Source organism: Phytophthora sojae (assembly GCF_000149755.1).
Source record: "Phytophthora sojae unplaced genomic scaffold PHYSOscaffold_9, whole genome shotgun sequence".
In the NCBI taxonomy this organism is placed as follows: Eukaryota; Oomycota; class Peronosporomycetes; order Peronosporales; family Peronosporaceae; genus Phytophthora; species Phytophthora sojae.
Genome location: NW_009258123.1, coordinates 239631 through 263647, shown reverse-complemented (window position 1 = coordinate 263647; position 24017 = coordinate 239631). Strand labels below are relative to the sequence as shown.

At 54.0% G+C, this 24017-nt stretch overlaps 13 protein-coding genes across 13 annotated transcripts; 6 read left to right on the top strand and 7 right to left on the bottom strand.

Annotated features, from left to right (window-relative positions):
• Positions 1–548: 548 nt before the first annotated feature.
• PHYSODRAFT_383142 (hypothetical protein) lies at positions 549–2550 on the bottom strand (the record flags this gene model as incomplete). Its single annotated transcript, XM_009536014.1, has 3 exons — positions 549–1841; positions 1953–2055; positions 2138–2550. Coding segments are annotated over 3 exons (1809 nt in total), but the record flags the coding sequence as incomplete, so codon positions are not given.
• Positions 2551–3176: 626 nt separating this feature from the next.
• PHYSODRAFT_523237 (hypothetical protein) lies at positions 3177–4343 on the bottom strand (the record flags this gene model as incomplete). The annotated part of the gene is made up of 2 exons (XM_009536013.1): positions 3177–4197; positions 4264–4343. The coding sequence occupies 2 exons, from the start codon at positions 4341–4343 to the stop codon at positions 3177–3179; spliced, it is 1101 nt and encodes a 366-aa protein (XP_009534308.1).
• Positions 4344–5798: 1455 nt separating this feature from the next.
• PHYSODRAFT_445307 (hypothetical protein) lies at positions 5799–6470 on the bottom strand (the record flags this gene model as incomplete). Its single annotated transcript, XM_009536012.1, has 2 exons — positions 5799–6230; positions 6312–6470. Coding segments are annotated over 2 exons (591 nt in total), but the record flags the coding sequence as incomplete, so codon positions are not given.
• Positions 6471–6519: 49 nt separating this feature from the next.
• Positions 6520–7454, bottom strand: PHYSODRAFT_318192 (hypothetical protein; the record flags this gene model as incomplete). Its single annotated transcript, XM_009536011.1, has 4 exons — positions 6520–6539; positions 6596–6651; positions 6751–7320; positions 7396–7454. The coding sequence occupies 4 exons, from the start codon at positions 7452–7454 to the stop codon at positions 6520–6522; spliced, it is 705 nt and encodes a 234-aa protein (XP_009534306.1).
• A 564-nt stretch (positions 7455–8018) lies between these two features.
• PHYSODRAFT_254705 (hypothetical protein) lies at positions 8019–8483 on the top strand (the record flags this gene model as incomplete). Its single annotated transcript, XM_009536010.1, has 1 exon — positions 8019–8483. The coding sequence occupies one exon, from the start codon at positions 8019–8021 to the stop codon at positions 8481–8483; it is 465 nt and encodes a 154-aa protein (XP_009534305.1).
• A 669-nt stretch (positions 8484–9152) lies between these two features.
• PHYSODRAFT_304977 (hypothetical protein) lies at positions 9153–11079 on the top strand (the record flags this gene model as incomplete). The annotated part of the gene is made up of 3 exons (XM_009536009.1): positions 9153–10159; positions 10237–10635; positions 10725–11079. The coding sequence occupies 3 exons, from the start codon at positions 9153–9155 to the stop codon at positions 11077–11079; spliced, it is 1761 nt and encodes a 586-aa protein (XP_009534304.1).
• Positions 11080–11258: 179 nt separating this feature from the next.
• On the bottom strand, positions 11259–12681 carry PHYSODRAFT_318190 (hypothetical protein; the record flags this gene model as incomplete). The annotated part of the gene is made up of 3 exons (XM_009536008.1): positions 11259–11568; positions 11612–12048; positions 12118–12681. 3 exons carry the CDS (start codon positions 12679–12681, stop codon positions 11259–11261), a joined length of 1311 nt encoding a protein of 436 aa, XP_009534303.1.
• Positions 12682–13159: 478 nt separating this feature from the next.
• Positions 13160–15144, top strand: PHYSODRAFT_522988 (hypothetical protein; the record flags this gene model as incomplete). The annotated part of the gene is made up of 3 exons (XM_009536007.1): positions 13160–13480; positions 13595–14226; positions 14757–15144. 3 exons carry the CDS (start codon positions 13160–13162, stop codon positions 15142–15144), a joined length of 1341 nt encoding a protein of 446 aa, XP_009534302.1.
• Positions 15145–15261: 117 nt separating this feature from the next.
• Positions 15262–15685, bottom strand: PHYSODRAFT_318189 (hypothetical protein; the record flags this gene model as incomplete). Its single annotated transcript, XM_009536006.1, has 2 exons — positions 15262–15609; positions 15677–15685. 2 exons carry the CDS (start codon positions 15683–15685, stop codon positions 15262–15264), a joined length of 357 nt encoding a protein of 118 aa, XP_009534301.1.
• Positions 15686–16443: 758 nt separating this feature from the next.
• PHYSODRAFT_361806 (hypothetical protein) lies at positions 16444–17604 on the bottom strand (the record flags this gene model as incomplete). The annotated part of the gene is made up of 2 exons (XM_009536005.1): positions 17384–17604; positions 16444–17301 (listed from the first exon to the last, which is right to left on the bottom strand). The coding sequence occupies exons 1-2, from the start codon at positions 17564–17566 to the stop codon at positions 16444–16446; spliced, it is 1041 nt and encodes a 346-aa protein (XP_009534300.1). The 5' UTR covers positions 17567–17604.
• Positions 17605–17857: 253 nt separating this feature from the next.
• PHYSODRAFT_304972 (hypothetical protein) lies at positions 17858–20819 on the top strand (the record flags this gene model as incomplete). The annotated part of the gene is made up of 5 exons (XM_009536004.1): positions 17858–17942; positions 18015–19947; positions 20027–20121; positions 20191–20473; positions 20552–20819. 5 exons carry the CDS (start codon positions 17858–17860, stop codon positions 20817–20819), a joined length of 2664 nt encoding a protein of 887 aa, XP_009534299.1.
• Positions 20820–21032: 213 nt separating this feature from the next.
• Positions 21033–21932, top strand: PHYSODRAFT_304971 (hypothetical protein; the record flags this gene model as incomplete). Its single annotated transcript, XM_009536003.1, has 1 exon — positions 21033–21932. The coding sequence occupies one exon, from the start codon at positions 21033–21035 to the stop codon at positions 21930–21932; it is 900 nt and encodes a 299-aa protein (XP_009534298.1).
• Positions 21933–22276: 344 nt separating this feature from the next.
• Positions 22277–24006, top strand: PHYSODRAFT_254595 (hypothetical protein; the record flags this gene model as incomplete). The annotated part of the gene is made up of 2 exons (XM_009536002.1): positions 22277–23569; positions 23734–24006. The coding sequence occupies 2 exons, from the start codon at positions 22277–22279 to the stop codon at positions 24004–24006; spliced, it is 1566 nt and encodes a 521-aa protein (XP_009534297.1).
• Between the last annotated feature and the right edge of the window lie 11 nt (positions 24007–24017).

The window sequence follows — 24017 nt, the reverse complement described above, 5'->3', positions numbered from 1 at the left end:
ATCACCTTGCTGCTGTTGCTATCTCGCGTGTTGCCTGGATCACCAGGGGAAAGGTGACTGTCGGGAATTGTTGACGGGCGAGACTCTAACGCGGGCAGAGATAAGGTGCTCGACTCTTTCAAGCTCATCGACGGAGCTTCATACACCATGTTCTGACTCATCGAGCTGTCGGGCTGGCTATCATTTTCCGCTCTCACTGGCGCATAACCCGAAGGATCGTACGTCGCGTTGCACGGACTGTTCCCGACTGCTGTCAATCCATCCATCACTCGATTCTGGCCGTTAGCGTCACCGGCATCCAAATCTGCAAATATGCCACGTGAATGCTGCCGTGAAGTGTCCATGTTGCTGAAGCTCGAGTTCGAAGATGCCCACCGAGCTCCAATATACTGGTTGCCTGAGCCTTGTCTGAAGCTGCTAGACACCCCCACAACGCTGCCTTGAGAGAGTGGCGCACTAGGAGAATACGTTGCAACACTTGTTGTCATTGATGGGGACGACCCCGCCGTTACTGCGGCTGGGGATACCGTAGCCGCGCTTGACAGAACTTTCCGCACAATAGGAGCCACACTCTGATGCATGAAGCGCTCAATTGAACTAAGCACCTCAAGTTTCCGTGGCTGGACATTAGTCGGCGGCTCGTTCAGGATGTTCAGCACCATGGTGATATTCTGCATCATTGACTGGGCCTTCGCGCTGTACATCGAGTTGGGAGGTACAGTATTTTGAGCCAAGGCTCTCTGTGCAGTCCGCAATTGCTCTTCGTACTCCGACTTCAATTGTCGGATTCGTTGCCAGTACAGTGGTGGATTATTGTCTCCCCAGGATCCATCAGCTTGCGAGTAGGTAGCGCTGCTTGGAGTCGACTGCTGTGAATATGACGCGTACTGCGGCATTTGTTGCTGCTGGTGGCGCGGCAGTTGCGGCATGCGAGAACTGTTACGTTCTCGAGCGCGCTGCATCTCGGCTTCTGCGGCGATATTTGGACTAACAAAAGCCGCTCCACCGACCATAGGGGAGTTGTAGGGAGACTGGAACCCAGAGCTTCCCATGTTGCTAGCTGCCGTTTGATGAGCTGAAACTTGTAGTTCGAGCTGCTTCGCATGATTCTGCCACCGAGCCAACGCACTCCGTTGATTCCACAGCAGCTCAATTAGCACCGACTTGTCCAAATGCTGGATTTGGGCCGTAAACTCCTGGAACGTCGTCACTCTCGACGGGGGGCGCACCGATCCGGGGTTGTGCATCTGTTGCTGCTGTTGCTGCATTGGGTAGTTGCCAAGCTGCTGCTGGTGCGCCTCCATCATGTTCCGAGGGACACTTTGTCCAGCCATCTCGCTGACGTTGCTCTGAACCGAGTAGCTCTGACTGGTTGGGGTCGTCATGGAAGAGGTCGAGTAGTACTGGTTCCCCATCTGCTGCAGATTCTGCATGCTCATGAGTCGCGTCGGCGTGTTCTGCTGCTGCTGCTGCATACCGTCGCGTCCATATCCACCTTGAGTCTGGTTATCCATCAGAGATTGAAACGACATATCACCATTCATCGATTGCCGCGGCGTGGAGAATGTCGACGACCTGGTGCTGTTGTTGGCCTGCTCCTGCTCCTGCGCCTTCGCCAGCGCTTGCGCGTACTCATAACTGTGAGACTGCGAGATCTGGTTCTGCGAGTATCCACTTTGCATCTCGCATGACACGGCCGGCTGCTGGCCTTGGACAGTAGCAGACTGCTCGCTCTGGTAGCTCTGAGCCGCGTCGTTCGTGTAGACCGGCGCGTTGGCCTGTTCCATCTCAAACTGCATGAGCTTGTGGATCTCGTGGTCCATTGCAGCGACGTATTGACTCTATAGTCATCCAGCCACGACAACAACATAGGGAGCGTGAGTCTTTCAAGTATTTCCACAAAAGAAAAAAAAACTTGTCGTCAAAACGCAGGAAATAACTAAAAGACTTACCCGCGTCGCCGACTTCTGACACGCCTCCATCTCCACGTTCGTGGCGATCTGCCGGATCATCGCGTCGTCCTGGTTCGGGTGCGTACTCTGCAACTGTCGATACCTAAATGATAAAATAAATAAATAAATAAATAGTCAGCAACTGTAGCCATCTTAAAAGAAAAGAAAATCCTACAGCACCGTACATTCTCTGGAGGTACGTTCTCCTCAGCTGCGTGTCTTGAGCTGGCGGCAGCTCTTCACCTGCCACAGTAGCAGCCTCCTGTTGGTTGCCCATCTCCGTCTTCTCCACCTTCGTCTCCTGCTTCACACCTTCTTCTCCTTCTCCTTCATTCTCCTCCGTAACAGTCGGAAGAGAAGGAGAAGAAGCAACAGCAACCGTTGGAGCTGCCTCTGTCGCCTCCTTCTCCTTCTCCTTCTCGTCCTTGTCCTTGTCCTTGTCCTTCTTCTTCTGCTCCGCGTCCTGCGCCGCCTTGCGGTTCCTCGGACTGGCGCGACGCCTGGGCGTGGCCGCCTTCTTGTCGTCCGCCGGCTTCTTGGCCCGCGAGCGCGGCGTCGTGGCCTTGCGCGCGCGCGCGGAGCCAGGCTTCTTCTGCTGCTGCGGGGGCTCGGCCGCGGGCTCGGTGGCGGGCGTGGGGCCCTGCATCTGTCCGTCTGACGTACGTCTACCGGTCTCTCTCTAAACCTCTCTAAACCTTGGTTGGTTGAGTTGGTTGAGTGGCCCTTTCCGATCTGGCGTGGGTGCGCTTTGACCTTTCGGGCTTCTGCACGGAAATTGGCCAATCACAGCGCGCGGAACAGGATCCAGTTGAGTTGCTTCAAAGGAAAGACACCAGTGATAGACACACGAGGCGATTGTGTGGAGGAGGACAGTTGCGGGAAGCTGGGGGTGTGGACTCAGTTGAGCTGAGCCCGTTGCGTCGAGTTGACGTGCAGAACTCGCTAACTGACGGGTTTGTGGCGATATGTTTTTCTTTCTTTTTATATGGTTAGAGAAAATTGCCGTAAAGTTATTGCCGCTGCAACAAGTTGCTGCAAATGCGGGCCTTTTAGGTGCTTGGTGAAAGATAGATTTGTTGTAAGTTGAAGCGAAGCTGGTTTTTTGAAGTGCGGTAAGGATTTGCACTTGGACGAGCGGGCGACGCGAAATAAGTTCTCAGATGATTTTGGTCCATCGGGTCGTCGCACAGTGGGACTCAAGTCGTCGACCGGTGTCTTGTCTTGCTAGTCGGCTGATAACGCTCGCAGCTGCGCGAGACGTCGCTGCAGCTCGCTGCGCACATGGAGGCGGTCCACGCGCTTGGCCTCGAGCTTGGGCTGGGGCGCCGTCTTGGTCGTGAGGTGGATGTCCTTGCCGAAGGTGAGCACGGACGTGCCCTCCTGCTGCTGCTTGGCCTTGTAGAACCGCTGGGCGAACACCACCACGGATCTCAAGGACGGTAGGGCGTCCACCACGAAGGCCCGCAGCTCGTTCTGGTAGTACTCCTGCTCCCGCTCGGCTCTGCTGGTCGCGAACGAGCCGCTCGCTGTGCGGCCCGAAAAGTAGCTCAGCTCGTCCACGTAGTTGCTCAGAATGTCCTCAAAGCGTTGGCGCTGGCCGTCAGGACAAGTCAGCAACTCCCACGCGACGGCGTTCTCCAGGAACAACTCGGCCTGCGCGGATCCGTCGTCGATGACGCAGCGCACGGTGACGCCCAAGAACGTGCGGGTCTTGAAGACGGGTTCAGATATCGCCCAGTGCTGGTGCTTCCACTTGCATTCGCGGTAGAATGCAGCTCCGGGTAGTGGATCTGCGTGCTTCCAGCAGCCACGCCGCTTGACGAGCTGCAACGCCTGGTGACAAGATTCACACTTGCGCTTCATCAACACGTAGCTGATGTGCATGACTCCGACCACGTACCGATGCAGTCTTCGGTCAACCTGAGAATAATGGTACATGTCGTTGAGGAAGGACGTGGACATGGAGCTGTACAGCTCAGCCTCTGATGGAATCGGTAGACGGATTTCTTGCGAAACCGGTCGAGCAGCAGTCAGGTGACTCCACTTCAAGTACACCTTGTAGCTGGATCGAGCGATGAAACCCTGCAGCCGTGAAAACTCCACGATACTGTTCAATCGCAGCGTGCCCAGAAGACCAAAGCGTGACGCATCCACGCGAATCTCCACAGTATCCAGATGCTGGAGGTCGCGGACTTGAAAGATGCACAGCAGCCGACGATTGGAAGTATAGGCAACACCGGGTTCGCTATTCCCTGATCGAGCTCGCTTTACGCCAATAGTTGCAGTGGAGGGTTGCTGGGGTGATGTCGACTGCCAGTAATATTTCTTCTTTGTGATCATGCCAACGAGCGAGATCAGATGAGCTTTGTGCAGATCCGGATCCACTGTCATTACAACCGGCTGCTCTTTGTTGCCTTCGACTGATTCTTGAGATCGAATCGAAAGTGGGTGGTGGAGCAAGTCGTGCACTTCAAATACCACTTCCAACTGCTGAAAGAAATACCTGAGCACGCTCACAGCCACGAGTTCCGGTATCGATACGCTAATGGCCGTTTGTTTCACGAGCAGTTGCCCCTTGGTGAAAACCGCAGATACCTTGCCCGATAGAGAATTGTCATTTGTAGGAACCAGCATTCCACTTCGGTTTTGCTCACTCTTCTGGCACTCATCATGCTTTTCACACCGTGTTTGTTGCGTGGGGTTGTCACATTCTAGGAAGACTGGAACAACGGAGTCATGTCCTTGCTCCACACGATACACTCGAAATGGGCGCTCTTCGCTTGGATCTCCACTATCAGCGCGGTTATAATGCCGCAGAGAGTCGAAGCACACCACCCGTTTTCCTCCAGCGACACATTTTGCTTCAAAATAGTCTATCGAGGCCCTAATTGCTTGATCTTCCACACTGTAATGAGATATGGATCGGGTTTCAGTACTTGTGGTGTCTTCGATTGCTTTGATCCGGTAGTAGCCGCCTTTTTGGATATACCAGTTGGTACAGCGAGTGCTTATCAAGATATCAGCAACGAAAGCGGACTTCATGAACACATCACTTTGGAGCTCCTGGGCAACAGGACAAACGATGCTATGCACAACTCGATACTCAGGCAACAATCCAGTCAGCCGAATATCAGAACGCGGCAAAGCGTCAACGTGGGTCACCATAATCAGCAATTCCCCGGCTTCGGTTTGAGTTTTGTCCTCTGGCGAATAACTGATTCCATCATCACCAAGCATGGGGAGGTACGCTAAAGTGGCTGCCGGGCTGCTCACACAACATACCAGCGGTATCTTTTCCTCCGGACTGGGATCTTGGCTTCGATTGTAGTCCTCAATAGTAAGATGAAAACTCCGCAGTAGATAAACGCCGCGTTCCCCATCAAAATCTGTAGATACAGCGTCACCAGTCATCTGCAACGAAATCGACCCAGTGCGATCATAGATTTCCAAATCTCCACTGTCGACGTTTCCTCGAACGCATCCAAGAAGAACACACCAGTCCAGACTTTCAGCTGAAATCTGTATGGATAGAGGACTATCATCACTATCCCCCGTCATGAGCATTTCCTTCGCCTTGCTCTCCCCAAAGTCTTTGAGCTCTCGAATTGTCACTACCCGATTACACGTCAATAGTTTTTCAGGAGAAAGCTGGATCGATGGGCAACTCCCAGCATTATTGGAGTGACACTTCAAGAAGAGAGCGCCAAGTGTTGTTGCTGTTTGATCATGCCCACCGCCCAGATCCAAGTGCAGCTTCTTGGCCACATGTGCTACAGCTTGGCGTCGCCGAATCCGCGGGAATGATAGCGAAGAGGAACTGAACAACAGCATTTGCTCGTTTTCTCCAAAGACGAACTTCGTATCCAACAATTCCAGAACCTCCAGCAGCCACATCGACAGCACCATCGATTGACGATGGAAATCGCCCAAGCTTGACCACTTTTTGTGAGCTCTATTTCGACGAGAACGGGTTCCCATGGCAATACAGGAGCTACTCGGATCACTGAATGCAGTGACATTGAGGTGACTCCTAGCACACAAACCAACCACTAATTTTCCACCGACAGGCGTCGGCCAGCGGAGTACGTGAGCGCCACATACTTGAATGGTGGCGTCTTTGCGGATACGAACCAACTCGTGTGTATACGGGAAGTGAAACAGGCAAACAATAACTTGAGTCCCATCGCTCCCAATGATCTCAATGCATTCATCCCACAGGAGTCGAGATACTTTTCCCTCGTAGTCCAAAAGTTTTCCACAGCAGCGAGACGCGAAGTTCTTGGAATACCCACGAAAAGAGTCGTCAATCCACTGCGCTAAATGTCTTGGAGGTGGGGGTGGCTCGTGCCAAACGAGTACTGTTGTTTGCAGAGAGTCCCTTGAAGCTTCGGCAGGGTCTTTGGATCGATGGCCGATAGTCGCTTGAAGCAGAAACATCTCACACTCACGCGAAAGGACCTTCACCAGATCGGTCAGCAGCACAATTTTCCCAGGATAGAGAAATAAGTGCCATCGCATGTTGTGAACTCCAGTGAACATAACGGTAGCTACGCTTTGCATCGTCGAGTCATTGCAGCTCTGCGGATGCTCGATTTCCACGAAGAAGTGACTGCTGTCGCGATCTTTTTGCCTCGAAATTGGACTCACACTCGTCACACGACCGAAAACGCAATGAACACGCTTCCGCTTCTTGCCCTTTCTTGTCGGCTCAATTCCATCAGATGATGTTGCTACCAAACCGTCGCCATCGTCACTTGAACGCGCTGCAACGGCAGCCCACGGTTCCGTTCCCGTATACATCGGCGGATCTTTCGACTGCTGGAAACTACGTTCCAGCACCCCCTTCACTCTTTCCCGTGTCCAATCACTAAACTCACCTGCAACTGGCATCAACGGCACCAATTTCTCGTCGTGCACCTCGAGGAACATGGACCCAGCAGTTCGTACGCGGCCGAACGCCTTGTCCACCAACACCCAGCGCTTGACCAGCACCAACTGATCCACCAGTTGCGGACTCGGATCCAGCAGGAAACTCGGAAGCTTCGCATTGTTATCACACAGATGCAACGTGTCACAGCTCTCCACGTCCTCCCCGAAGTGCAGGAAGCCCGTGAGCCACACGGAACTCGACGTGTACGTCACGGCGTCCGCTGTCGGAGCTGCCTGCGAGTTCTCTGCTGTCGGTTGGGACGTCGCTCGTCTCGGGTCCACACTGCCGACCAAATGCCGTTCAATTCCGCATTGTGCCAGCGACTCGAGAGAGTTTTCAGGCGATCTGGAGGCCTGCAACACGCGCAGCAGCTTGCCGACGCTCCAGAACTGCAGCGCTGGAGGCTCCGAGCAACCCACAGCGAGCTGCTCCGCCTCCCTGCAACAATTGGGTAATGAATTGAGTTAGTGGTGGAGCTGTAGAGCGTTGTAGAGGGTGGGTGTGGAGCCGTACCAGGTCCCCTGCTCGAGTCGAAGCTGCCGCTTGACCAGCTCCTCGACGGGACCCGGCATGAGAAAACAATCAATATTATTGATAATTGATTCGTAATAATGTGGTCAAAATATTGATGTTGATGCATCTTTTCATTGCGCTCGGACACCTTGCAGCGCGCTGGCGAAGCAGCAAGTGCATGGAAGTCATAGTTGGAGGTGAAGGGAAGTCTATTGATGTGGTGGTGGAGCGATAGCATTGGCTTTGATCGCTATTTTCACTTGTCCGAGCGTTCTGGGAGCGGTCGTCTTTGTGGCGGCTGCGGTTGCTGCTGGTCCGTTGTAGCGGCCGTCTTGGCCTGGTTCTCGAGGTAGCGGTTGACCACGATGCCGCAGGTGAAGATGGCTTGCGTCGTGAGCAGGATGTTCCATCGCTGGCTCCACAGGTAGCCCTTGAGCACCATCGTCGTGCACTTCTTGGTGTCGGGGAAATGTGCGGCTAGCAACAAAATGAATAATTGCTATATCCGTCCCCCCAAACGCGCAACCGCAATACGAACGTTATGTAACTGGTTTCTTCAATTGCCACTTTAGGGTGCTGTTGCATATTGACCCAATATTGCATTATTGGCGCAAATTGCCATCATGGATGACGACTGGCGCGAGGACGGCAGCTTGAGGGACCTGAACGCCGGCGGCGGCGGGGGCGGCAAGGGCAAGGCACGCGGCAAGGGCAAAGGGCCGCAGTTCACGCGCGTGATCCCCAAGTTCCTGCAGAAGTACCACCAGCCGCCGGCCATCCAGGCAAAGTTCGCGACGCTGCCCAACGACGAGGAGGACGAGGGGCTGGACGAGGTGCAGCAGGCGGCGATCGACGAGTATCTGGCTAAAAGGGAAGATAAGAAAGAGAAGAAGAAGAAAAGAGAAAAAGAAGAAGATGGAGAAGATGAAGAGGAGAACACAGACAAGAAGAAGACCAAGACTTCGGGGCAGACGGTGGTGCAGATGGGCAAGGCGACGGACGCAACCAAGAAGAAGAAGCGCAAACGCACAGATCGACCGACGCTTAGTAACAAGAAGTTGTTGTCCTTCTCGATGGATGACGAGTGAAGCGCTGCTGCTGTTGGATACAGTATGCTAGCTAGGAGGCTTTCCTGTTGCTGCAGCTATTGCAGCTTGCCAGCAAGGTGCCATCACCCCAGAGGCTTTGCTGTAGCCTCGGTGATCTGCAATAATGACTGCCTGTTGCTGCGACGACAGCAATATCAAACTCTCCTAGCAACGATTGAGGGCGGGTGGAAGCTACGAAGAAGAGCAGCAAAGTTGTCGAAAATCGTCCTGTTAGAGCATGAGATTCGTCAATCGCAGCCTACACCAAACGAAATGTAGTTGCAGGTGAAGTTTTCAATCTGGGAGGCGTGGTCTCGATCACGCTTACTTAAATAATGCCATCGCTTGCAAGCGCTTCCAGCGCGGTTAAGTCATTCATATTTGTTTCTCAATGACGCTCTTTTGAAGGTAGTGTGACCACTCCTATTTCGACGAAGCGATTAGAGAATATTGCTTTACGCGCGTATCTGTCGGGATTCTTCTGTAGAGCTTGTCGTACAGCAATGCTACTCTTACTTGGAAAACTTGAGCAGGCTCCTAGACAGTGAAAAGGTAGCGAAGCTTCACACATACTTATGGGTCAATCATAATGGGCATCAATTTTCATGGACCCAAATTCTATCGACCCAAATTCTAGCATTTCACTCACTCCACCAATCTGCTGCTGTGATGGAGGCGCTGTACGAGCGCGTCCTGGCGCTCGTGCCGAAGCCGCAGCTGCACGAGAACTACAACGCCGTGCTGCACGAGGAGTTTGCGTCCGTTGCACAGACATTGGGCGACGTGACGGCAGCCTTCGCGAAGCTGGAGGAGGTGCACGATGCCGTCTCGAAGCTGCAGCAGAGCCACGACTCGTCGACCGGCGGCCGCAGTGACAGTTTGATGGCGTCGGCAGACAGTACGATGGAGTTGCAGCAACAGGTGCTGCGTCGAGTGGAGAAACTCGCAGTTGGGATGGAAGTGGTGCCGGTGGAGAGGAAGCGGAAGCGGGTGGTGGAGGAGGAGGACGAGGCAACGGTGCCAAGTGTCGCCATTCCGGTGCCCAATAGTGGTGGAGAGGACAACGGAAGAGCAGGTTTCAATGGTGCATCCAGCAATGCAAAACGATCCAAGGCTGATGTTGGATCGGGCTCCCAGGGAGAAGTAGCAGCAGCGTCAGGATCTGAGTCAAGTTCATCGTCCGAATCTAACAGCGATGATGATTCGAGTTCATCGTCCGAGTCGGACAGTGATGACGTGGAAGGCAGTGAAGCAGCGTGGAGGGCCTTGACGACGAAGGGTAATCTGAATGCTTCATCATCCAACACAAGTGCTGCACCCACTTCGGCAAAGACTACTACCAAGCCAACGGAATCAAATACGGACGCAGCGGTGCCGAGGAAGTCGGCAACGTACTTGAAGACCATCGTCGAACTGGTGAACAAAGACATCCGTCCGATCAATATGTCGTTCATTATTCCAGATGTGGTGACCGCGTTGAAAGAATCGGTGGAGGAGGACGTGGATGCTAAGCAGCAGGCTCATGTGGCTTGCTCTTTGGAAATTCTAGTTGGTTGGTGGGTTCGCCAGGGCGAATACCAAGCTCAGTATGCTGGATTGTACCGCGAGTATGCCGCTGTGGTGGAGTCGTACGCGGATCGGCTATCGGGCTCAGCTTGCAAGTCCAAGCTCAAGAGGTTGGTTTACTGTAGCATTGTGTCATACCTACTGATACTGGGCATTAACCTGTGTATTTTAAATTCCTTGTGTGCAGGTTAACGATGTTGTTGAAGGAGGCTATATCTTCTACAATTGAGAGTCTCGGTGGTCCACAAATGCCCAGCAGTACCAAGGCAAAAGTTGACGCAGCAGTCACACGTGCAAAGCAGAACGGGGCCATTTCGTCGATGGCAGGTGGGCCTGATATTCTACCCCATGACGACCAAATCAGACGGCTGCTTTTGCTGCTTGTTGCATTCAAAAAGGAAACAACTGGGAATGTTGAGGATACCTGTGGAGATCGAATTGTCAAGGCTATCACCAGAATGTCTCGATGGATAGCTGAAGGCCGTCGTAAGCCTACGCACCTAGCTATGTATCGTTTGATCGTGAACGCAATGCAAGAGTTTTCGAAGCGGATACTAAAACTATCCGCGAGAGATCACATTGTTGGGTACGTGCGGTGGCGGTTGTATTATTTCGAGACTGCTTGGACCTTGCCATTAACCACCTAATTTTTTTGTTTGCAACTGGTGTGAATAGAGTTTTGGATAACATGTCGGAACTAATTTCAGACCCGTCAAACGCCAAGAACCTTGATCAGTTGGCGAATATCCGCCGTCGTGCAGATAAATTTTTCGGAGAAGTGAAGAGATGGCAGCAGAAACGTACACCTATGTCTACCAAAGAAGCTCATACGCTGAAGGAGACCCTTTTCATCCTAGTGAAGGATACGACGGTGGGATGGAATCCATGCCAAAGCGTTGTTATGCGTAGGTGCGTCAAGGAACTGAAGAGTGTTATGGTAGAGGCTCAAGCACTCAGCGACACCAAGTCAGCTAGAAGTTTCGATGCGTGCTTGAACAATATTGCAAGCTGGGGGATTGATGAACTGTAAGCAGAAGAAAACTGTACGTAGTACGAAGTAAACCTAGCATTCTACTTCGAGTACATTTAGAGGCGAAGTCCACCCGGGTACACTTAAGCACCTTTTTGCAGCTACTAGCGCGTTTAGATAACAAAGTCCAACCTGAAAAAAAAATGAGTCAGTTGCCGTTTGGGCTGCGACTATCATCATTATGAGTGCTTTCGCTTGCCCAACCAAGATTGGTCTTGGTCGGCTTCCGCAGGTAACGCTTCTTGTTGAAACTCCGTCAGCTCACGCAATGGTTGCTCTGCGCTGGGTCGCGCTTCCGGGTCTTGGTGCATCAACGACTCACGGAACGCAGATCTTTTGGAGTCAGTATCCCATCCAATGTCACTACAATCGATCAAATAGCCCACTGCCCAGATATCGACAGCCGTCGTGTGAAGCATACCATCAACAAACATTTCAGGGGAGTGTTCTTCTACGCGTAGGTGATCGCGGCTCGAAGACGCGTGGGGGCTGGGGGCTGAATCGACGAGATCAATCAAAAACCAAGCATCACGATCGCGCTACGTTCGGCCAGCGAATATCGCGATGGATCCACCCCACACGATGCAGAGCCACAAGCGCTTGAAGAACATCCTTCAAAACCGCGAACAGCGTGGGCAAATCACGAGGAGGTGATGCGGCGATCTCTCCACAAGGCTCGAAGGTTGCAACATTCAGTTTGAAATCCAGCTTCGTAAGATGATCGACATTGGGCACGTCACCTTCCAGCAGAGCGCCGTACACGCGTGCTAGATGATACAGGATGGCGCCAACAGGATAATATTTTGTAACGAATGCTGGGTAAAGTCGCACAACACCACCACTTGGGCGGTGAATTGTCTTGACGTCGTCATCCTGGTCTGGAGCTTCCGCGATACCGGGGAAAAGTAGCGACAAGTTCAAAAGGGCGAGTACCATTCGAAAACGCTCTTCCACGCTCTCCAAATTGAACTACTCGATCCGATGCTTGGTCACCTCCGAGGACCCACGTCCACCAGCTCGTAGAGCGAACACGTTTACTCTGTAGCCCGAAGCAGCGTATCCAAGCCAATACGGAATGTTGCCATAGTTCCACACCAGCTTTTCCGTAAGTTCATTACCCGGCAAGCCGAGGTCAACACCAAACGCTTGCTCTTCACCACGAAACACATAAACGTCGTTGAAGATTAACAAAAAGTCAGGTGATTCGTTGCCGGAGTCGCGGATTGCGCTTGCTTGTGGAAGCACGAAATCCAGCACGTCGTGAAACATTGAGTCCCAAAACGAATGAAAAGCGCACGCTGTATCGCCGCATTGGGGCAATTTGACCAGACGACTTAGCACGTTGAGTGTAAACGCCTCGCATGGAGCCGCGTTGTCGACTACAAAAAGTTTCTCCTGAAGTTGCGGGCTGAAAAGCTGACACCAACTCCAAAGATACTGTGAACAGACCCGGATCTTCTCGGGCAGAGCTTGAGCAACAAAGTCACCGAGCGACTCGATAGACGGCAATTGGTGGTGCGCGAATTGTCTGGCAAGGAACTTGTCACGCCACTCTTTCGAGCTGTCGCGACGAGGGCCAGGGACGTGCACCAGCACGTGCATCTGGCCGTCTTCGGGGTCTGGTAGTTTCTTCTCGTTGAGCAATGTTTCGATGGCCCGTGTGGTATCCAACTCTGCTTCAGAGATCAAGGCCTCAATGTGTGGGTGGATCTCCCCCAGGTTGAGTTTCTGCGTCGGACGGCAGCCATACCAGTTTCCCTTCCGCACCGTCGGTCCTTGTGGCAACCACACTTTCAGGTACTTTGGAGGGAACTGAAGCAATTGATTCTGGATCACCTCCAACAGTCGACTCCCTCTTTTATTCTTCTTGATCTTCACGGTGAAGGTGTTGCGGTGTGCTCCGAGCAACGCGCACTCGAAGGTCACACACTTGGACCTTCCTCTCCGCGGCCAAGATAATTGTTGACGGTGTAGCCATCCATCGAATCCAGTTTGGTCAATCATAAATGGGCACCACTTTTTAGGTACTGTACCCAAATCCTAGCAGTTCACTCCACCGAAGTGGTGACCAATCCCTGCGATGGAGGAGCTGTACGAACGCGTCCTGGCGCACGTGTCGACGCCGCAGCTGCACAAGAGCTACAACGACATACTGTACGAGGAGTTTGCATCCGTTGCGCAGACTTTGAGCGACGTGTTGGCAGCTTTCGCGAAGCTGGAGGAGGTCCACGGTGCAGTGTCGAAGCTGCAGCAGAGCCACGACTCGTCGACCGGCGACCGCAGTGACAGTTTGATAGCGTCGGCAGACAACACGATGAAGTTGCAGCAACATTTGCAACATGAAGTGGAGAAACTTGCAGCTGGGATGGAGGTATCGCGGCAGGAGAGGAAGCGGAAGCGGGTGGAGGAGAAAGCAGCGACGGTGCCAATTGCCCTCAATCCGGCGCGAAAGAGTGGTGCAGATGAGAAGACTAGACTGAGAACGCGTTGCAATAGTGCAGTCAAGAGGATGAAGACGGTGGGAACTAACGTTGACTCAGACTCAGCCTCCGAGAGCTCAGAGGAAGAGGAAGAAACGAAAATTAGCGCGCAAGGGCCGTCAAGCAAATTGGGAGGTGATTCTCTTGGTATAATGAAGCGGAAAGTAGCAGTATCGTCTGGATTCGAGTCGGAGAGTGACAACAATGGAGAAGACAATAGTGACGACGATGCAGACGACGTGGAGGGCAGTGAAGCAGCTTGGAGGGCGCTAATGACCAAGAGTGACGATCCGTCGTCTGAAGTGGAGCCCGAGCTAAGTCCTGCAAAGAAGCAAGCTGATACCGACACAAAAGTCGCAGTTAAACGGTTGAGCAGAACGGTGTGGTACGTAAAGGTTATCGTGGATGAGGTGAAGAAGTTGTCTCGGGTGGATCGGTCGTTTATAATGCCAGATTTGCTGGCTGCTTTGAAAGAGTCGGTTGAAGAGGACGTCAATGGTTTGTATTCATCTGGAGTGACGAGCTCTATGAAGGTTCTGGTTGGTTGGTGGACCCACGGCAGCGAATATGAGGCCCAGCATGCTGAACTGTATCACGAGTACGTTGCTGTGGTGCAATCGTATTATAATCAGTTTCGGTGTTCAAGACGAAAGCGTGGGCAAAAGAGGTGGGTTTACACCAAGCAAAACGTTGTTTTACTAGCGTGCATTAATTCGGGGCGTGTCTTGTTACTTCCTAGGCTAGTAGAGGCCCTGTCTTTGAAGATCAAAAATGCTGAAGGCCTGGTGTTACCTGCGAAGGAGAAGGAGAAAGCTATCGCGGCGATTGAATATGCCAAGAAGAAGGGGGTGTTTTCGTCGATGATGGGTGGTCCTGATACTCTCCCCCCTGAAAAGCAAACCAAGCGGCTGCTTCATGTGCTTCTGGGGTTCAAAAAGGAAACTGGTCGCGACGTTGATAACGCCTTTTCAACTCGGATGATCAAGGCTATCGGCAGACTGATTCGGTGGCTAAGCTACGATCTTGGCAACGCTCGCCAATTGCCAGCGTATCGTATGATCGTGAATGCAATGCGAGCGTTTGCGGAAGAGCGGATACCAGATCGATCGACAAAGGATCGGATTATTGGGTACGTGCGTTGTTGTGTTAGTTATTTTGTTGTTGTTGTTGTCACCTAACAATAATCTGTTGTTTCAGACTTCTGGAGAACATGTCGGAGGCGATTTTAGATCCGTCGAATTCAAAGAACCACAAAAAGTTGATCAAGCTTGGTAAAGATGCCACGCAGGTTCTTGGAGAATTGAAAAAGTGGCGGGGAAGGAGTATTACCCCCAGGGAGGCCTTTAAACTAAAGGAAGCCGTTGAGGCCTTGGTGGAGGATATGACGATTGGCTGGAATCCATGTCAAGACATTACGATGCGCAAATGCGTCAAGGAGTTGAAAAGTATCTTGGTACAAGCTCAAGCTCAAGCATCCGGCGACGCCAAGTCAAAGAGAGGTTTCGAAGTGTGCTTGTCAGTAGTTTTGAGGTGGAAGGTTGAGGATCCACCAGCGGTGCATATAGTGAGAGCACCGACAGAGTAAACCATTCGTGTTTGCACCCCATCGGCGCTACATGTACCAACAAAAACTAACCCCACATTGAGAAATTGATGTTAACTCCGCGTTAGAACAATGAAAAAAAGTTGCTACATGTACATGTTAGCAACAAGGTGCTAGGTGAGATGTTACAATACGTGTTGGGGTGGCCTCGATGATCCGCGGGACTGACTCTGCAGACTCAGCTGCCGCATCGGGTTCCTCGGATTCCAGTACTAGCAGCGCGTTGGTGACGTTGAAGGCAACAAAGAAGATAGCCGTCAACGCCAGCGTCAAATGGTACGCAACGTGGATGGACACAAGGCCAAAGGCTTGCAGGAGAAAAGTTGCCTCAACAGTTCCTGCTGCGGTGTACGTGACCAGGACGCTTCGCCTCTGCCAGCGCGTGAGCTTCATCGAGCCTAGCCACATCGCGATGGCGGCGTATCCGATCGAGACGAACGCTACGAACTGAACAGGTACAAGTTAGAGTGTGCAAGGTAAGAAGTGTAATTCGAACGGAGCTGCTGCTACTCACAGCTTGCATTGCGCTGAGGTTCTGCGTCACCCCGGCCTTGAACTCTGGATCTTGTTCGCATTGCACTAGGAACTCGTCCAGCGAGCTAGTGAGGAAATCGATCCACCCCCTCGGTAGGAACTCCAGTGTATCGTCGGTTGCATCCTAAGCAACAGCATCCGTTAGTGAGCCTTTTATGGGCAGAACGAACTCAAACGCTGAGGTTTCCTTACGACAAGAGCCTCACTCGACAGTCCAAACTGGAGTTCAACGAGTCCCGATCGAGCCTGAACAGCAGAGAAGAGAGTGAGAAAACGATAACACAGCTCAGTTGCAGCGTTAATACCTTGCTCCAGAGCGTTTCGTGTCGCTGTTGACCGTCGTCAATGACCCGAGCACTAGCACTGTCGATGGCCACTTCTCGGAAGTCGTTCCCAACTCCACCATCCGCACCCACGCAGAAACACTGTTGCGGAGCCAGCACCAGCACGACGCCCAAGAGGAGGAGAGGCAGCTTCATCTTCGTACGTGGCGCTTGCAGCGCAAAACCGTTAATGTGCGTGTTCGTGACCAGCTCTGGGGACAGGCGAACTAAATTCGCAGCGCTGGCTAGTCGTACTACAGTGACGCACTAGGTATGGTGCGTTACAACCTCGCTCTGGACGAGCTCGACAGCGTTGAGTTGGCTCGTATTGTATGGCATCTATAGTATTTAGCTGCTGTACCTCGTACTCCCTAGGGCACATTTTTGTTGGTAAAGGTAGCAATTCAATGGCGGTATCGCTGCTCTAGACGACGTCTTTCGGGTCTTTGCCGCCAGCCAGAGGCAAGATAGGCTCGAGGTGGTCTTTGCGCCACTCCGGGGCCTTGCCGTACACGTACACGGAGCCGTTGACCAGAATGGCTCCGATGACGAACTGCCCCGTGGGCACCTTGTCGAACACAAACACCGACAAGATGACCGACAGCACCACGGCGATGGACGTGGCGAAGGCCTTCAAGATGTTGTCGGCGTATTTGACCACAACCGCAGTGAGCAGGCCACCGAACGCGCTCATACAGATCGCAGCCCAAACCACAGGGCGGTAGCCGTAGAAGAAGCCGAGACTCACGATCGACTCCAGGTCGTTGTACACCAGTCCGCCGCCAGACAGCGCCAGCCCGAGGAAGCACATTTGCACGTTGCGTTCCCACAGAGTCGTCTTCGCCCCCGACCCCTTGAGGATCTTTTCAAAGTACACACCGGCAAAGCCCGAGCACACGCACGCAGCGACCACGGCCAGCAGGCCCTTGGTGGTGCTCTGGCCTGTCTTAGCCGTCGCAGCGGCGGCGCTGGACGAGTCCTCGTCCAACTGCACCAGGGCGACGCCCATCATGAGCGTGACGATGGCGCCCCATTGCGTCGGCAGCACCGTCTTGCGCAGCATCACGACGGAGAAGATGGCGGTGGTGAGGATCTTGAGCTGGTACATGACCTGGAACGTGGGCGCGTCCAGGTTGGACACGGCCACGTACTGCAGGTTGTTCTGCACCACGTAGAGCATGGCGGGCACGCTCACGCGCAGCAGCTCGTTGACGTTGGTGATGGTGCGGAAGGACTCGCCCATGCGCTTCCGGCGCTGCGGCTCCTTGAGCGAGTTGAACTCCTGCAATGAGGAGGGGACACAGTCAGAGGCGCATGGCACTATTGCACAGTGTATTATGGGCAGGAAGGCAGTGGAGACGCACGTGGAAGAGCACGGCGAAGGCCGTGGCGAGCTTGAGCGCCTCCCCCACGAACACGGCCGTGGCCGGGTTGAAGCGCGGGAAGGTGCCGACCCGCGAGAGCCGCATGAGGATGGCCAGCAGGCTGTTCTGCACGCACAACACGCACAGACTCGCGTACTTGAGTGCCGCCGGGGAGAGCTCCATGGTGCCGCTGCGATGCCTGAAGGAAGGTGTCGAGGCGGCGACGCACAGTGACTGACTCTGACTCTGGGGGTGCTTTTAACACGGACGATTGGACGAAAGTGATGGCTACACGTTATGTGATTGGCTGTTGAAGGGGCGCTGATATCCCACGCTCTTTGTGCACCACACCACATTTTGAAGCACCGACGAATCTTCCTCTACAAGAACCAGCCGTAGTTGTCGCCAGTTTTGGCGCGAAGCCTTCGTCGGCTGAAGGCTAGGAAGATCCACCCACATCTTGCCAGAGCAGCCATGGACATCCGCTCCTTCTTCCAGAAAAAGCCTCCGAGCAGCAGTAACGGCGCCGGCAGCAAGAAGGCGACCACCCCGGCCAAGCGTACGCCGCATATATAACTGTCCCTCGACTGACCGACTCGTCACTAACGTCTGCCATTCCTGTCCACTGCAGCAGCCAAGCGTGCGGAGCCCGAGCCGACGCCTCCGTCGCGTCCTGCAGCCCGACGCGCCGCCAAGCAGAACGTGGTGGTGCTGGACGGCAGCGACGAGGATGAAGAAGAAGTCGCCAGCAGCAGCAAGCGCAAGGCTCCGGCCAAGAAGAAGGCGCAGCGCGTGGACTCCGACTCGGACCTTGAGATGGAGGAGGACGAGGAGCAGGTGAAGCCCAAGAAGGAGCCAGCCAAGCTCAAGAGACTGCGACGCGCGGCCAAGGACGACAGTGACGAGGACGAGGAGATGCCCGAGGTCAAGTCGAAGGTCAAGAAGGAGGTCAAGCCGACGGTTAAGACCGAAGTCAAGACCGAGATCAAGACGGAGGTCGGCAGGGCCTCGACTGCGTCCGCTGACGATGAATTGGAGGGCTTTGTGAAGCAGGAGGGCGCGCTGAAGAAGGTGCCGGCGCCGTGCTCGGGCTGTCTAGACGGCAAGACGTTCGTGTTCTCGGGCGTGCTGGAGAATCTGTCGCGGGACGACGCGGTGCACCTGGTCAAATGCTGCGGCGGGTCGGTGGCCAACAGCGTCACGCGCGCGACCAAGTACTTGGTGATCGGCGCCACGCTGGAGCAGGGCGGCAAGATCACGGACGGATCCAAGTACAAGGAGGCGGTGGCCAAGAACGTCCGCATCCTGACCCAGAACGAGTTCTACAACTTGATCACGGAGGCTGCAGCCGCGCAGCAGGCGCAGGACCTGGCAGACGAGAAGGCGAAGATCAAGGCGGAAATTGCAGGAGCCAAGACCGCATCGTCCAAGGGCAAGCAGAAGCTCAACACGTCAGTGAATGATGAGCTGTGGACGGACAAGTACAAGCCGCAGACACTGGACCACATGATCGGCAACATTGAGCTGGGCAGGAAACTGAAGACGTGGCTGCTGGACTGGGAGGCCATGCACGTCAAAGGCACCAAGAAGATCCCATTCTCGACAAAACTGTCGGAAAATCGTGGAGCCAAGACGGTGTTGCTGTCGGGACCTCCTGGTATCGGTAAGACCACCATTGCGAACCTAGTTGCGCGCGAGTGCGGCTTTGAGTGCACCGAGCTGAACGCAAGCGACACCCGCAGCAAGAAAATGCTGCAGACTGGGCTCAAGGACGTGCTGGGCACACAGGCGCTCCAGTTTGGCGTACCTAGTGGGAAGTCGAAGGAGAAGATGCACCTCGCTCGTCGTGTGATCATCATGGACGAGGTCGACGGTATGTCCGGCGGTGACCGCGGTGGTACGGCGGAGCTTATTCAGCTCATCAAAAAGTCGAAGACTCCAATCATTTGCATTTGCAATGACCGCCAGAGCCAAAAGGTGCGGTCGCTGGCAAACCACTCGTTCGACTTGCGCATGCGTCGCCCCACGAAGATTCAAATCGGCAAGCGGCTGATGGAGATCGGCCTGAAGGAAGGACTGCACATCGAGAAGAACGCGATCGAAGAGGCCGCTGACCGATGCGGCAACGACATTCGTCAGCTGCTCACGCAGATGCAGCGATGGCGGCTAACCACCACCAAAATCACCTATGCAGACATGGTGAACCCGTCTTCTCAGCACAACAAGGATGAGAGTTTGCGGCTGAACCCCTTCAGTGCAACTCAACAGATTTTCCAGCGTGAGCTCTCTTTCGAGGCTAGGAACGAGGCTTATTTCGTCGACTACGACTTGATGCCTCTGATGATCCAAGAAAACTACATTCAGAGCATCATGAACAACCGGACGTCGTCGGACGAGAACCTCGAGGCGGCGATGCACGCCTCTGAGTTCATTTCGGAGAGCGACTTGTTGAACACGTATGTTCGGATGGAGCAGCGGTGGGACTTGCTCACAAAACAGGCTGCGATGAACGTCGGTGCCTGTGTGTACTCGGCCGGCTTCATTGGTCATCCTGAGTTTTCCAAGTATGTTGCACAAGTTCATTGCTCGATTGTTTGGTTGCACCCACCAACTAACGCTTTATATGCTTTTGCGTGTGCACAGGTGGTTGGGAAAGAACTCGTCGGCTTCCAAGTCCAAGCGGTTGCTAAGTGAGCTATCCGTCCGAATGCGGTCACACGCGTCGGGCTCCCGAGAAGGTTCGTGCTACCTTGTTTCTCGTGCTGCTGGTACTTTATTCTAACACAGAGCTGCTCTGATGCTGGCAGTCATTCGCCTCGACTACGTGCCGTACATGAAGGAGATTCTGCTTAAGAAGCTGTTGTCAGGGGAGGATGTACGTTCAGCTCGCTTTGTGCTGCAAAGCAAATCGGCTGAATCTAATGGGTTGCTCTATCAACAGAACATTCAGGAGGTGATCGAGCTGCTCGATGAGTGCGAGATCACCCGCGAAGATTTAACCGAGTCCATGGAAAGCTTCAAGTTCCCTGGCGTGAAGCGCCACTCCTACTCAGAGCTCGACACCAAGGCGAAAACGGCCTTCACGCGAATGTACGCTGCGTCTATGCATTTAACCATGGTAGCGGTAAAATGCTCACTGGAAGTGTGCTGATGTGGTCCCTGCTGCAGGTACAACAAGGCGTCGCACAAGTCGCAGGCGGTGGTGGAGTCCGTGCTGGGTTCCACGACAATCAAGAAGGGGCGAGGAAAGGCCGCCGTCAAGGACGAGGATGACGGTCTGCCTCCGCCGTCCGATGCCGAGAGCGAGCACGAGGAGGAGGACCTGGATGTCAGCAAGTTCCAGAAGAAAGCCCGCGGCGGCGCAAAGCGCAAGGCTCCAGCAGCTGCGGCCAAGAAGGCGCCCCGCAAGGCGCCGGCGAAGAAGCGCCGCACCTAGCTTCGTGTGGCACCGAGCCCACCGTAGATTGCTCGATGGCATACTTCATGTCGATAGTTTTGCGGCCTTATAATGAAATTACTGTAGTGATCTCTGCTTATTAGCTGCTTTGCCCATGATGCATATTGGACGCCAGTCTTGCTGCAAGAGGCTCTTGCTAAGAGCCCTCACTTTTCGTTCCGCTCTTTGGTGCTCACATCTCACCAAGACCCGATGCCAACCAAGACTGGCGTCCGCACCACGAAGGCCCAGCGAACCCAATCGAGCTTGTCTGCCGCAGAGAGCGCCCGCCGAGTGCTGGTGAGCTACGCTGACGATGCTGTAGCCGTCGGCAACAGCGATGTCGACGAGCTCAGCGGCCCCGAACCAGCGTCCGAGACATCAGTAGATGATCGTGCTGCAGCCATGACTGCCAGACAAGTCAAAGCTGATGTCGACCAAGCACTTGCCGCCTACGAGCAAGCAGCTATCGCGACCAAAGCTGTCTACACGCAATCAGTTGAAGAGATGAAGGCATCGGTTGCAGAGTTCAAGGCTGAGGTCAAAGATGAAATCGAGAAGCTTCAAGCCGCGGTGGGCACAATGATGCAGTCGTTTGCAGAGGATATCAAGTCGCTCAATGCAAAAGCACTTGAAGAGATCCAGGCGGCCAACGCTGAGTTCATGATTGAGATCAAAGCCGAAATCGCAAGACATCATGCCGCAGTGATTGAATGCGTGCGCACCGAGATAAGAGGGCGAGAGGTGCCATCATCGCAGCCCAACACGCAGCCGCAGTTGGAGCCCGACCCGACCAGTACCGCTTGCAAGCCCCTCCACGCAGCCAGGGCCTCCAGTGCCGCTGGCGCAGTACGCAGAGCAAGAGCTCCTCCCGTCCGGGCAGCCTGTACTCACCTTTCAAGACTTCCTGGACTTCCTGAACAACCAAAACTACCAACCCTACTCAAGGCAAACACGACCAACTTAGGTTTGCCCACTGCAGCAGCAGCAGCAGCAGCAACCTTACCAGCCAGACTCCGGGCCGCCAAATCCTCGCAAGCGTCGTGCCCCATGAAGGTGGCGGTACACTTCATCATCTTGATATCATCCTTGCACAGTACCATGATACTGTAATATCGATCGAAGTTGTTCCAGTGAAACAGAAATCTGTGTTCACTTTCATAGAAGCAGTCTGTGCCGATTGAGTAGTTGACGCTTCTATCGACCATTGAGGCATTGGTGGTGGACTCAAGAAACCTGGCAGCGAAAGCTTGAATGACGAATGAAGTGTTAGGCAGCCTATAAAGGTAGGTAGATCATTAAGATCGCCAATGTACTCACCATATAAGGTTTGTATGAAATCCGCCTGATGCAAAACTACTTAGTGAACAAACAACAGCTTGGGTCTGCTGCTTCATTTCACGTTTTGCACGGCATCGCACACATCCCTCCTCCCCGCGTCTCCTCCCTCCTCCAAGATGAGCCACCGTCTAACCGAAGAAGGAGATCAAGCGTGGAGAGTTGAGCTAGCTCTGCTCGCGGCGTCGGACCTCGCACTGTCGATACCGAAGCACATTCGCGTGATATTCATGCGAGCAACCGCCGGATTCATCGCTGAGTGCGTCTTCACCGACCACCACGAGGAAAAACTTACCAAGATGGAGACGACGGCACTGGTGTACTGCATTCGCTACAACGAGCCACTCGCCGTGATTCAAGACGTGGTCGTCCTCACACCACCAGAGGATGGGCAAGACCTCGCGTTCAATACTCGAATCGGAAAACTCGGCAGCTCACCGGAGGATGGCAGATACCGGGTCGAGACTCTGTGGAAGAAAGGCAAGCGCTCCAAGGATCCTGGCTACGCTTCGTTGACAGCCGTGCCAATGGTCTGCCTCGGGACGATCCGTGGGTTCTTAACTGACCGAGGGGCCATGGACTTGGAAGCGACGATCTACACCAGGCTGGTAAAGGCGAAGCTTGCCATCGGTGCCAGATTTCCCGGTGACAAACCGCGCGACCTCAAAGAACTGTTCTATTACAAGATGCACTGGGCTCCTGTGAAGAAGATCATGATTGAGGAGTTCGTGAGGTACAAGGCGATGTGGTGGAAGCACGTCTTCGGGAACTTGGTGGCGACTTTCATGGACGCTCTCGCTCACTACCGTCTCAAATGGCGTACAGAGAGAAGGCCTAACTATGAGAGCGTCATCGCCAGCGAGAAGTTCCAGGTCGAGTTGGCTGAGAAAATCGCCAACGAGTACGTTGAGCACCCTTCGTCCAAATCGCCAACAATAACGTTCACAGAGTCCCAGGAGGTAATCGATCTCGAGAAGGACGAGAGCTCAGAGGGTGAGGAAACCCACATCTCAGACGAGGAAGAGCTGACTCAAGACCCAGAGCTGTACCACGATACGGAGGACGAGAACAGCCCTGTCAACGCCCTTGCGTTATCTCAATCTTCGCGCATCCAGGTACTCTCCATCGATGATTCACAGCCCGACGCCGAGCCGACCATCGAAAGCGATCCGACCTCCGAGGCAGTGCCCAACGCTGACAGCACAGAGCTCGAAATGAAGTACCCTGTCCCAGAATCACAGACTACACCTCGATCAACCTCACCGCGCGAAGAACTTCTCGACGAAATCAAGGCCTCTACCCAGAAGATGCTTGACGATGCTAAGGCAGAAGTGAAGGCCACTATCAAAGCGTCGAGCGAGACGCTCATGGATTCGCTGAGAGCCGAGTTTAAAGAGCTGCGCGCAGATATTGTCCGTGGAAACACTGACCGCAGAAGCCAAACCCACGAGAGAAACAAGCGGAGCCGAACCCGCAGCTCGAGCCTGCTGAACCCGCGGCGCCAACATCTCAGCCGAAGAGGCCCTCATCGCAGTCTCAGTAACAGACGGCAACTTTGTTCACCGACGCCACTCAGCATACACAGCACCACCAGCAACCTGCACCCGGGCCAGTATCGCTGCAACTGCAGCAGCCAGTGCCATCACAAATGCAGCAATACCAAGAGTTCCTACAGTTCCAGCAGTTCCAGCTTATCTGGAGACGTCAGAGAGCCACTCAGCCACAGCCTCAGTCTGATGAAGCGCAGTGGCTCCAGCAACTCCAACAGCTTGAATGGCGACAGCAGCGCTACAACCAGCAGCGCTTCAACAACCAGCAGCGCTTCCAGCAAGGAGGTCAGCCCATGTGAGCTCCGAGAGC